Source organism: Antedon bifida, chromosome 8 (genome assembly GCF_963402885.1).
Source record: "Antedon bifida chromosome 8, ecAntBifi1.1, whole genome shotgun sequence".
Taxonomy (NCBI): Eukaryota; Metazoa; Echinodermata; class Crinoidea; order Comatulida; family Antedonidae; genus Antedon; species Antedon bifida.
Genome location: NC_136233.1, coordinates 132832 through 145615, shown reverse-complemented (window position 1 = coordinate 145615; position 12784 = coordinate 132832). Strand labels below are relative to the sequence as shown.

Genomic DNA, 12784 nt, shown 5'->3' with positions numbered 1-12784 from the left:
TTGAAAATGCAACGTTTTGATCTAGGCCTATATTCATATGCCTATATTTTAAGAATCGGATTCTCCATCAAATAATGTATTGTTTGTATGTTTGCCTGTGAAATTATACATCTTCTTTTATGGCTCTAACGGCCGCCCATAGTGCAACAGCCACAAAATGTCAAAGGAAACAATTCGCGTCAACTGTGGTTGTAACGCGTTTTGCATACATGTTGGTGGACAGACAGAGCATGCACGTTTTGGTGTCGAGTACAGTGTACGGTACATCTGCAGCACATCAGCATGCAGATAGCGGATCATTTTGTTTGGCCTAGCCTAGGATAACGTCTATCAGAAACGTAAGCGGACAATAATGATTAACAATTTTAAGCTAGGAGACCCTAACAACCTAGATAGTAGTAATAAGTGTAGACTACTAGTAGTATATTAGACCTATAATAAATTATACATAGGCCTAGGCTAGGCTATATACTCGACTACTAGGCCTAGGCCTAAAGCAAGGATTAGTAGTAGCGGAGTCCGTAGGCCTAGTAGCAGCTTTGGAACCCCAGCCCCCCAGCTAGCAGAGCCATATATATAAAGAGTTGTGACTTTGAATGGAGTAGAAGCCATGTTTGTGTCCAACTATTCCTATGTAGAGTGTGAAGTTGAGTCTTTTGTTTTGAAAATGTATAACGTTCAAAAGGCTCTAACTATCGAATTTAATATCAAAACAATCAATTTGTTTAAAGGTTTTTGTTAAAATAATAAAAAATTATAGCTACTGCAAACATGATTTTAAACAACAAAAACAGCAATTTCGGAACGGCTCTGGCTGTGCGCTCCATGCACGCTCTACGCGTGCGCGTTTAGTTTGTACAGCGATTCTCTATAGTAATGCATTTTTTTTACATTTTGTTGTTTAAAAAATCATGTTCGCAGTAACTTTATGATTTCGTTATTATCTTAACAAAAACCTTTAAACAAATTGATTGTTTTGATATTAAATTTGATATTTAAAGCCTTGTGAATGTTATACATTTTTAAAGCAAATTACTCGACTCCATACTCTACATAGGCATAGTTGGACACAAACATGGCCGGTGTGCACCCACGTGACTTTCTAAAATCTGTGAACGCAATGCCGTAACTCTTTATATATATGGCTCTGTAGTAGTAGACCGCCCTCTAGACTCTAGAGAGAGAGTAGTATAGTACTAGTCGTCTGGCCTAGGCCTTCTGGTGGTTTGTAATTATTATTTAATAGGCAGTCTATAAAATAATATTTGTTAGAGGGAGGATGTTATTGTTATTGGCACAGTCTACCACGAATGTCGGAACCGTTTATTCTGTTAGTCGTCACATAGAACAAGCAAGGAGTTACTACTTGTGTATGACCGCATGGCCAATTGTGCTGATAGACTGTGCAGATAGTAACTTCTGATGTGATATGCATATAGACTGTGCCGATAGTAACTTCTGATGTGATATGCATATAAAAAATGTATGTTTTTAAAAAGTCAAGCAAAACAAATTTGATATTTTTTTTCGCTGACAAAAATATGTCAAACCTTTTCTACAATTGAATGCCATGATGAGTACAGGTATTATAATATGTCAAACCTTTTCTACAATTGAATGCCATGATGAGTATTATAATATGTCAAACCTTTTCTACAATTGAATGCCATGATGAGTATTATTCTTTTTTTTATAACTGGAACTTGTGTGATAGTAAATTTCATCCCATGCCATGTTAATATAGTGTGGGAACTAGATTCAGTCCAGTGTTTATTTACAGTTAATAATAGATTACAATTGTTTGCTTTAGATGTGGAATATAAAGATTAGTTTGGTGGGTGGTGTTATTTTGCGGTTTGGTCTTCTCATGTTTGGAAAATGGCAAGATTCAGTGTTAGAAGTCAAGTTTACAGATGTAGATTATCATGTGTTCTCAGATGCATCTAAGCATGTTGCTAAGGTTAGTCTTTATTATAATGTGTTCTCCAGCAATGATAATATATGCAACATATTTTCAACTAAATTTTAAATCTTATACTCAATCAATATGATATTGAGTATAAGGTTTAAAATTTAGTTATAGTTATTATAGTTTATGGTATGATAAATAACATACAATGTTGTTATATTACAGGGAGAGTCACCATATGCAAGACCAACATACCGCTACACTCCTCTTCTTGCATTAGTGTTATTACCAAATGTCTATATATCTGAATTGACAGGCAAGATAATGTTTATACTGTGTGACTTACTAACAGGGTTAATGATATACAAGTTAGCTATGCGTGGACAATCAATAAAAACTGCTGTTTTATGCTGTACTTTGTGGTTATTGAATCCACTACCAGCTGTAATTGCAAGCCGAGGAAATGCGGACTCAATTATGACATTTCTTGTATTGAGTACATTACATTTGTTTTTACTTGGTTATGTTAAGTCATCAGCAGTTGTGTTCGGTCTAGCTGTTCATTGGAAAATTTATCCCATCACATACTCATTACCAATGTACCTTGCACTAACAGGTGATAATAATGTTCAACTCTTGGACTTATTCTGGCCAAATAAGAAACGAAGAGAACTTGTATTTGTTTCTGTTTTCACTTTTTTGTTTTTAACAAGCATAATGTATTGGCAGTAAGTATTAACCTGACATTTAAGCATGGACTTAATAGCATGTTTGTTTACATATGAACCAGTAAAGCAATTAAAAAGTATTGATTTCTATTCACTAGCATAGGTATATAGTTAACAATCAATGTTATCAATTGCTTTTTTTGAGTCTTTAATTATTGATCTTTCATTGCAGGTATGGGTATGAATTCCTCCACGAATCTTACTTTTACCACCTTACCAGACGTGATCTTCGACACAATTTTTCGCCATACTTCTATTTAATATACCTGACAGGCAACGATGGCGCTTCAGTATGGTTGTTAGGCCTGATCACGTTTTTACCGCAGGTTGTTTTACTAGTAGCTGTATCATTTTATTTGTATCATGATCTGCCTTTATGCTGTTTAGTACAAACAAGTATATTTGTTGCATTTAACAAAGTATGTACTTCCCAGGTAAGTTCCAAACTTTGTTCCAAACTAAGCATGGTGTATTGTACATCAACATTCAGCAATTTCCAAATATTAAATCTATACAATTGATTTACTTTTAGTATTTTTTGTGGTATTTGAGTATCTTACCAGCAGCATTACCACACATTATATATCAGCCATCAACAGTTATTTCTAGTCTTTTACCATGGATATTGTCTCAAGTAGGTATTAAACAATTATTTTAAAATTAATTAGTTAATTACAGTAATTTGTTAATTACAGTAATTAGTTAATTACTGTAATTAGTTTTCTAGTATGTACACTAATAATAATATAGTTATAACGAAATATCAAAATGTAATAAAATGAACGTTTTCTTTTTTAGGGGTCATGGTTATTTTTTGCCTACCAGTTAGAATTTGAAGGTCAGCAAGTTTTTCTGTGGCTGTGGTTGTCGTCTTTACTTTTTTTAATTTCTCATGTTGGTCTTATATCTGACTTTATAAAATGGTCAAAAACTCACAAAATCCAGAAGGTTAAATCTAGTTAAGATTATAAATTTTGAAAGTAGAGTAAACTAATTTGACAAATAAATTTGAAAATCAGCTTTGTATATTCTGGTTGTGCTTTGTACTTTGATTTCAATGTAAACAAAAATGAATTTTATGATGCATAAGATTCAGAGCCATATATAGAGAGAGTTACGACTTTGCGTTCACGGATTTTAGAAAGTCACGTGGTGTGCACACCGGCCATGTTTGTGTCCAACTATGTCTATGTAGCGTATGGAGTCGAGTCATTTGCTTAAAAAATGTATAACATTCACAAGGCTTTAAATATCGAATTTAATATCAAAACAATCAATTTGTTTAAAGGTTTTTGTTAAGATAATAACGAAATCATAAAGTTACTGCGAACATGATTTTTAAACAACAAAATGTAAAAACAATGCATTACTATAGAGAATCGCTGTACAAACTAAACGCGCACGCGTAGAGCGTGCATGGAGCACACAACCAGAGCCGTTCCGAAATTGCTATTTTTGTTGTTTTTAATCATGTTCGCAGTAACTTTATAATTTTTTTATTATTTTAACAAAAACCTTTAATCAAATTGATTGTTTTGATATTAAATTCGATAATTAAAGCCTTTTGAACGTTATACATTTTCAAAACAAAAGACTCAACTCCATACGCTACATAGGAATAGTTGGACACAAACATGGCTTCTAATCCATTCGAAGTCGTAACTCTCTCTATATATGGCTCTGATAAGATTCAGAGCCATATATAGAGAGAGTTACGGCATTGCGTTCACGGATTTTAGAAAGTCACGTGGTGTGCACACCGGCCATGTTTGTGTCCAACTATGCCTATGTAGCGTATGGAGTCGAGTCATTTGCTTAAAAAATGTATAACATTCACAAGGCTTTAAATATCGAATTTAATATCAAAACAATCAATTTGCTTAAAGGTTTTTGTTAAGATAATAACGAAATCATAAAGTTACTGCGAACATGATTTTAAACAACAAAATGTAAAAACAATGCATTACTATAGAGAATCGCTGTACAAACTAAACGCGCACGCGTAGAGCGTGCATGGAGCGCACAACCAGAACCGTTCCGAAATTGCTATTTTTGTTGTTTAAAATCATGTTCGCAGTAACTTTATATTTTTTTTATTATTTTAATAAAAACCTTTAAACAAATTGATTGTTTTGATATTAAATTCGATAATTAAAGCCTTTTGAACGTTATACATTTTCAAAACAAAAGACTCAACTCCATACGCTACATAGGAATAGTTGGACACAAACATGGCTTCTAATCCATTCGAAGTCGTAACTCTCTCAATATATGGCTCTGATAAGATTTGTTGTGTAGCGCCCTCAGTTTTTAAATCTCGCGTTCTTGTGACGTGTGGTGGTGGTGTGAATTTGACGGATGAGAGAAACGGAAACGGTGACGACAGAAACGCGTTGAATTGTATATCGTGCAGGCAGTGAGGAGGTGTAACATACCACTCAGCCTAGGTCTTAACCTTAGGCTTAAGATATGTCATAGGCCTAGGCATACACAATTTTAAAACATATTCATATAGGTATATATATCGTGGGTGAAAAAAGTCGATTTTACTTTCCTGTTTCCACTTTTAGAGGCTAGCCCTGGCCTATTAATATTGTTTTTCTTATTTATGAGACACAGTCAGCCCACCCAGCAGAGAGAGGGCAGGCTTTTAGTACTATGTACATGAATGTTGATTCATTATAAATATACTGTAGAGTGTAGGCCTAATCAAAAATGTAATATAGGCTACAAGACAACCCAACTCTCCCATACCCTAAACATTACTATTTCCTATGCTATATAATATTTTTTATGATAGGTATCTGTGCGCGCGCGTAGGCCTCTAGGCTCCTAGTGACAATATGGCGAGGTTAATTTGATATTTTATTGCCTGTCTTGCTCCTTTGAAGTTGGCAGATGTGAAATAAGCACACTTGTAGTGGTGCCTCTACTGTCCCTATGTATTAGTATTTATACAAATATTTATAAACAACATCCGTAAAAAATATTAAACACGTTTTTAAAGTAAGTAGGCCTAATGTTTTGCAGAAGTGCATAGGATAGGGTTGTGCATAGGGTGTAATGTTTGTTTCTGTTAATGCTCACCCATGTTTCAACCCACTTTTTCTCTGTTTAGCAAAGAATAGTGAACATTCCCCACATGGAAGAAAATGATGGTAAAGAGCAACAATCCTGCAATCCATTTTCTTTTGAAAGTTTTTTGAAAAATCATTCCAAAGACGATGAAAGTGTTCAGGAGACCAACAACAAGTGCCACAGTCAAGAAGATGTAATATCATTGGACACGCCAGCGGCAACAAGCGATCTGTCGGGTAAAATAATCTACTTTTGCACAATTAAATTGAAATGTTTTCAATGGTGACTTAGTACGTAGTCATTTGAATTTGCTGCTGTGACTCAGACTGGCTTAATGTCATTACAATAATGTCATTACAATCACTATGTAGTCAATGGATGATCTTCCTTTGTAAAAAATTATTATTTTTATGACCTTTATTAAATGAGATGCAAAAACATGTTTTTTTTTTAAATTAGAACAATAGTTTATTGGTTATGCATTTTTTCTTGGCCTTGTGTCAACAAATTTGATATTAAACTTTTATGTCATGTGCGCTGTGGTAAGGAACTACAGTATCCATGTAGATGGTTAAAAAAGAATCAACCACTGAAAATTCTGAAGTCCTTATTTTTATGGAACTCTTTCCTACAACATTGTCTTTAAACTATTGTACTACGTAGGCTAGCAGGCGATGGCTAGTCCACACCCTGCCCTAATAGCAACCCTTTTTTAGATAAAATAAGATAGGCCTACCCTCTGTAACTCTGTATGAATTGTGTTGATTATTTACTGGTAACCAGATGATTACTACTGTATTTCTGGCAAGAAAACTAATAAATAACACTATTTGCGGTCGTTTTAAATCAAAATGATTAAACATTTATTTACTCAGAACACTGTAAAACCGTGTATGATGTCATAAGAAAGGATATCAATCTAGTTTATTAGTAGCTTCCTGACAGAAGCCTACATACCTGTGCTGTATTAACACATATTACTTTGAATTCTATTAATTTGCATGCAAACATTTGATTTACTTCTGTATTGATAACTTCTTGAACAACAAAGCATTTTTTTTCGATATGCGGAAAAAGGTAAGAGTCTGTTTATTTGTTTGCAGATAGTGATTCGCTTTTAGAAGATGAGAAACAAAATCCATTTTTATTCAAACATTTTGTAAAGAATGGCTATCAGAATGATGCATGTCAGGTAGAGTATACATTTCAGCACTCTTTATGTATAGAGGTATACCTGGTGTACTGTAATTGTTGTGGATATAGTCAATGCCTTTACATGGCTGACAAGGACACCACATGACCATGAAGCTCTGTCTACACCCTTTTGACACAAATAGTGTGATGTGCCCAAATATGGTAGTGATCTTGTCCATATATGGGCACATCACATTTTTTGTTGTTGATAGTGTAGACAGAGCTTTAGGGAAGAAATACGTTTTCAAAAAGTGTTTTTCTATGAATCTTAAACAAAAAGTGTATAGACTCTGTCATTGCTAATAATAGGGTAATCAGTGTCTCACTTCAATAAACTGATAATTGGTAATTTCCTTGTATAAAATAAAACAACAGTAAAACGACTGATTCATTCATTATTTCAATTCAATTTATTTTAGATTTGTGGGTTTTTTTTAAAAATAATTGTTATTGGATAGATATCTTCATTCCATCTGTAAAATTTTCTATAATGAAACCAATGTCTGACCCGCCGTGTGCTCATGAATATTCATATTGTAGTTGGATATTCCACAGATTGGTTTAATTTGATCAGTTCTCTAGAGAGAATATTAGAACTCTTGTACAAATAAGTTTGCAGTGGTGTCATAAGTTACAACCCAGGGACGATTACACAGCCCAAGCAGGAAATCTCTTCGTTAGGGACAAATTTTTCGGGCCACTCTATCTAAGCAGCAGGGAAGGTCACGGTTGTAAGAATAAATTGTTTGAAGAAAAGCCTGTATGTTTAATACACTTAAACTTGACTGCTGTTTTGGATTGTTTCATTTTGTATTGAGTATTTCAAGTATACAGCGATTGTGCTTGTGAAAAAATATAGAGGAAAGCGTTGCCGGTATGCGGGTGAGTCAAAATGCATTTTCCTCTCGCGTCATTAGTCTAATTCAAACTTCCTGTTAGCAAGGATGTTACCCTAAGTCATGATAGGCTGTTCAGTAAGTCGCCATTAAAAACCGACACACTGCTGACATGGCTTTTGTTAGGAGGTTGTTTGCTGGCGGTAGCTCAGCACCTAAGCATCATAAATTGGCAAAAGTAAGAGGTGATCTTCCTTCAACATTTCTCATTAAAAACTATATCAAAATATGTTTTTACTTCAAATGCTAGATTTCTTTTATTTCATTTCAGTCACAGAATCGTCAACCACCCCCTTCCCAGCAACCACCTGTTCTTCCGGAGAAAGAATCAAGTAAAGGTGTCCATGGATCTAACGGGGGTAGCAAGACAGCACAACAACAAGCTGAAATCATTGACTTCCTTTACGATGTACCACCGACTCGTAAAACAGAGGATGGTGACAGTCATAGAAGCAATAAATCTAACACTGCTGGAAGAAAGGGCGAGTTAGACACAGGTTGTGAAGATTATGTGATACCCAAAAATCATCAAGATTATGCTGTGCCGAGAACTACTCGTTCCACTTCACACTCTCACGGTTCTGGAACAAAAGGTCATAAAGGAGATAAACATGGTTCGAGAGCACGTTCCAATACAGCTCGCGAAGACCGCAAGGTAAATCGTAAAAGTAAAGCTAACACTACTCATAACGATAAACATGAAAAACAATCTGATACTGATAACTGTACTGAATACGATGATGATGTGCACGTGTCAATTGAAGACATTTTGTCTGAAACTGGTAGCCCTCACGATGTGAGAAGAAAAACTTTTACAGGAATTAGACCAAGTGACCAAAAATCCAATCACAAAGAAAATGGAGGAGTTTCATCTGATATACAACGCCTTAAACATGAAAATACTAAATTAAAGAAGGATCTACAAGACACTAAAAGACACAGTGAAAAGGACAATAAAAAGTAAGTTATTATCTGTTTAGATTTGATGCTCACACAGGATATATGATAACAGGTTGTAGTGCAATGATGCTAACAACATCCTTTGGATGTTAACTAGCAGGGCAACCATCATGTTATCAGTTATTTAAGCATAAGCTTGAGAACATGTTGGATTACAGTGTAATTACTATTCACATCACAGGCATTGAATCACTTTAGTTCAGTGTAAATACTGTAGCTATATTATTTATATATCTATTTCAATTGCTACATACTTTTTTTTAATCAACGAGGTCAACTTTTAAACAATTATCAGTAGTAGGCCCTTGTTAGACATTGCATATTATAGCCCCATGAGGAGGATGGGTTACCAGCTGCAGGTGGTAGACCATGGGGAGTGATGTCATCATCAGTAGAACATGTTGAGTGGGTTACCTGCAAGCTAAACGTGTGACATTACTTACCGCTTAGCCTGTGGTGTGTACTAATATTAAGATTATAATGCTATATGATAAGTTAGTTTTTTAAAGGATGGGGGTGGCATTTAGATATTTGCTTACCTTTAAGGCCTCGCGCTAATTTCTTTCAATTTTAATGTTGTGTGTCGTACAACAATATTTACTGAGTTGTACCAGTAGGACTAATTCAGAAAATGTTTTATCAATAAAACTAAAAACCATATTAATTCCTAATAATTATTGACAGAACGATTTCAAGGTGATAATCTAGTGTACCGTATCAAAACTTAAGATATTGTTGTTGTTTGAGTGTCAAAGGACTTGTTTGATTATGAACAGCCTACTATGGCCCCGCAAATTACTATAAGATAGGAATACTGACTCTTGTGCCAGGCACAACGTTATGACCAATCACTGACAAGTATTTAGGAAGTGCGTAACGGTCACATGATGCAAGCTTTCTGTAATGTAGGACTGGTTTTTTTTAATTGAATCTCTTTATTAAACTCTTCACTGTGATTTTCAGTCCTCATGAACTATATTAACCTTTAAAAATAATTGTTATAAAATTAATAATTTTCACCAACTGTAAACATTACTCATACAGCATATTGAATTAGGTTTTCTAATACTAAATTAGGGTAAAATTATACAAACATGCAGATTACTTTCTTTTTTTAGTTTTATCTCACTGTTTATCTCACCATATCCAATTATTATTTTGATGACAGTAATTGCTTTGCTCAATTTAGCATAAAAGAAGTTGTGTAATCACTATTTTTAGATACTGCTTCCCACTGTCAAGTTTTTGTCATTTTGCCCATTTAAAGTATTGGTTTAGATGCACAGCTAATTAATATTATACTTGTAGAATTTGCTTTGTAAAGTCCTTCTTTTACTATAGTTTCTTAAAGCACTCTAGTACAAAATGTATGCATCTACAAAACAATACTGGACTTTTTTGCACTTGTGAAATGGGTATATTCCTGTAGTGAATGGAAGTTTATATATAACATTTCAACTTTTCAAATATTAATCAGTTTTAAGATTTGTGGCATCACAGACTTAACAATAAGATCATGGTACGGTGTCAACTGTTTCAGAGTCTTTAATGCAGGTTCTAGTGTTTTTTTCAATGTCAACTTGAGCAAAATCATACTAGGCTATTTCAATATTATAATTTTCCTTTTGATTATTTGGCATTTTTCCTGTAGTACACAATTATTAGATTATAAGTTTATTAAGAATGTGAGTGCAAGTGCATTATCACTTGATTGATTGGTGTCAACAATCGCTGAAGCACATTTACATTACAAATATAGCATGGTTTTTGTTTGTTTATTTTAAGAATGAGGGAAATGGAAAGTGAAATAAGACGATTAAAACAAAGAGAAGCAGAAGATGCAAAAGCACTTGAAACCATGGTACAGCATGTTGAAGACAACCTTAGAAGAACAACAGTCAGTATTCAATTATTTACTAACTTTCTACAGCTCTCATTGAAGCACTCACACACTGATGTCTGCATACGCAAACTTTTTGTGTACATAAGGCATATTTTTAGGAATACAATATTCACTATGTGTGTCATAGCACCCACCATAGCAACCTACTAAACAAATTTGAACAGGTTCCCTAAGTTTAAACCAAACACATGGTAACCAAACTCAACGTTAAAACTAAAAAACAATTACAATATAACTTTGCATTGATTTAACAAGCATTAAGATGTCCTATGCCTTTTAGAAATCATAGTCTTGTTACTCAATCTAACTCAATATAATGTAAAGCTTTTATTTATTTTTGTTGTCTGTAGGATCGTGCTGTTGCTGCTGAAAATCATGTTTCCAAATTAAAGCAAGAAATCAAACATTTAAAGGTGAATTATTGAAAAAGAAATTTCTAAATAATTTTGTTGGACAACTTATATCAAAGAGTAACTTACACGGTAGCACTTAAGCATAGATACACACTTGCGTACAAACACAGACCTAGTTTTTACACAGTTTAAAAGAAGCATAAATGTAGTAAATATACTGCCTTACAGTATCATGAAAGTTAAAATCACACTGCACTGTAACAGGTAGTAGGTAGTTATAGTGTATATGAATTTATATATTCAATACAATTATTTACAGTAGATTTTTAGTACAGCTGTTATTGTTTGTAATTACCAGAGTGAAATACAGTATTACTAGGAACTTTGCTTATTATAGGAATTATGCATATTTAAAACCCCCACCCGTTTACCCTCTTGAGACAGGTATCACTTGCTATATTTGTAAGTTGTATATTAATGTGTTGTTTTCTTTATTATTCTAGTCTCACATTCATCATATGCAATCAGAACCAAAAGGTGCAGCTGCTGCTGATGACAACAATGGAGACTTGAATGCAATTCGTTTGAAAGCACAAGCAACATCTTTGAAATTGGCTTCATTGTCGAGAGATGCAGAACAACAATTTAAGTATGTTCACATTCTGTTCAACAGTCTTCTTCTTCCTTAGACTCCTGGTCTGGGCATTTATTTACACAGCACATAGGCACATAACAGTCAGTACAGTTATTATTACATATGAACACGATAATTAACTAACTAGTTTAACTAGTTGTATTTGTTGTCCTTTCATCTAAATGTAATTTTAAAACTCCATTGGTTCCTAATCCTAATTCTGTTTTAACTTATTACTTTCACACAGTGTTAATGTAATACAGTATGATGATGGGATAGATGTATGTTGTTTATTAATTATTCTGTATTTAATATTGATGTATGTATTTCTTTGTAGGCAATTACTGGGAGGTGTTGAGACATTAAAGGTGATTGCAGAGACTTTAGCTTGTATAGATAAAGTTGTTGAAGATAATGAATCCAGGCATTCAACTGCATTATGAGACTTGTTTTGTACAAATTGTTAATCATTTTAATATAGTTCTTTAAAAATTACTTGGGGTTTTGTAGTCTGCTATGTTTCAATATTGGGGGTTTTTTATGTAGTATTTTTTACTTATTTTTCAATTTATCAGTCATTCAAAATTTGTCGTAGCTAAAGTACATGACATGTGCGATGCGATGAGAAAAAAAAAAATTTGGCTCAAGGTATGGTTAAATGGACACATTTTCATAATAGTCTTGCGACTCATAAATAATAAAAACTGCCAGCCAATGCTTTGTGCTGACAAATCAGAGTGATGCCCATTTAAAACGTACATTTAGTGTTGGAAAATGCTAAACCCATTACAAGATGATTATAAAGTAGTAGCCAAGTAATTATTTTTTCTGTATCATAACTAATTAATCATGTCTAAAGTATGCAACTTGTTATATTGTAAATGTAAATTTCTAAATTTGTGTTGGTGCAATTTTATTTCAATATTGTATATAAAATGGATGTACATAAAGTAGTGTACTATAATAAAGATGTAAAAAATACTGGTCAGTGTAAATTAATTGGTTTAGTTATATCACTGTTTCAAATGAATGGTGATGCACCCCCAAACGGGAGAGTGCGCACTCTCAGGACGAGGAGGATGCCCTCTTTCCAGCGGTGGATGGATTCGGTTAACTGCACACAACGTAA

General features: G+C 33.7%; 2 protein-coding genes across 4 annotated transcripts; both read left to right on the top strand.

Moving 5' to 3' along the window:
- Positions 1-221: 221 nt before the first annotated feature.
- LOC144849930 (GPI alpha-1,4-mannosyltransferase I, catalytic subunit-like) lies at positions 222-3663 on the top strand. Its single transcript, XM_078707058.1, has 6 exons — positions 222-338; positions 1811-1960; positions 2135-2637; positions 2810-3071; positions 3170-3271; positions 3436-3663. Exons 2-6 carry the CDS (start codon positions 1811-1813, stop codon positions 3598-3600), a joined length of 1182 nt encoding a protein of 393 aa, XP_078563184.1. The 5' UTR covers positions 222-338; the 3' UTR covers positions 3601-3663.
- A 1357-nt stretch (positions 3664-5020) lies between these two features.
- LOC144849932 (uncharacterized) lies at positions 5021-12608 on the top strand. Of its 3 annotated transcripts, XM_078707060.1 has the most exons (8): positions 5021-5152; positions 5756-5951; positions 6819-6907; positions 8077-8765; positions 10551-10662; positions 11019-11081; positions 11525-11670; positions 11993-12608. In XM_078707060.1, exons 2-8 carry the CDS (start codon positions 5780-5782, stop codon positions 12096-12098), a joined length of 1377 nt encoding a protein of 458 aa, XP_078563186.1. In that variant the 5' UTR covers positions 5021-5152; positions 5756-5779; the 3' UTR covers positions 12099-12608. The 3 variants fall into 3 exon arrangements, with proteins under 3 accessions (XP_078563186.1, XP_078563189.1, XP_078563188.1); XM_078707063.1 differs by lacking the exons at positions 5021-5152; positions 5756-5951; positions 6819-6907 and adding an exon at positions 7302-7791 and having other exon boundaries at positions 11993-12606; XM_078707062.1 differs by lacking the exons at positions 5021-5152; positions 5756-5951; positions 6819-6907 and adding an exon at positions 7814-7983 and having other exon boundaries at positions 11993-12607.
- Positions 12609-12784: the final 176 nt, after the last annotated feature.

What these genes read in the sequence shown, in the direction of transcription:
- LOC144849930 (XM_078707058.1), top strand. Translation starts at nt 1,811, where the DNA reads ATGTGGAATATAAAGATTAGTTTGGTGGGTGGTGTTATTTTGCGGTTT. An exon ending in CATCTAAGCATGTTGCTAAG is followed by an intron (nt 1,961 to 2,134) that starts GTTAGTCTTTAT and finishes GTTATATTACAG; the next exon opens with GGAGAGTCACCATATGCAAG. An exon ending in ACAAGCATAATGTATTGGCA is followed by an intron (nt 2,638 to 2,809) that starts GTAAGTATTAAC and finishes CTTTCATTGCAG; the next exon opens with GTATGGGTATGAATTCCTCC.
- LOC144849932 (XM_078707060.1), top strand. Translation starts at nt 5,780, where the DNA reads ATGGAAGAAAATGATGGTAAAGAGCAACAATCCTGCAATCCATTTTCT. An exon ending in AGTGAAAAGGACAATAAAAA is followed by an intron (nt 8,766 to 10,550) that starts GTAAGTTATTAT and finishes GTTTATTTTAAG; the next exon opens with AATGAGGGAAATGGAAAGTG. An exon ending in AAGAAATCAAACATTTAAAG is followed by an intron (nt 11,082 to 11,524) that starts GTGAATTATTGA and finishes TTATTATTCTAG; the next exon opens with TCTCACATTCATCATATGCA.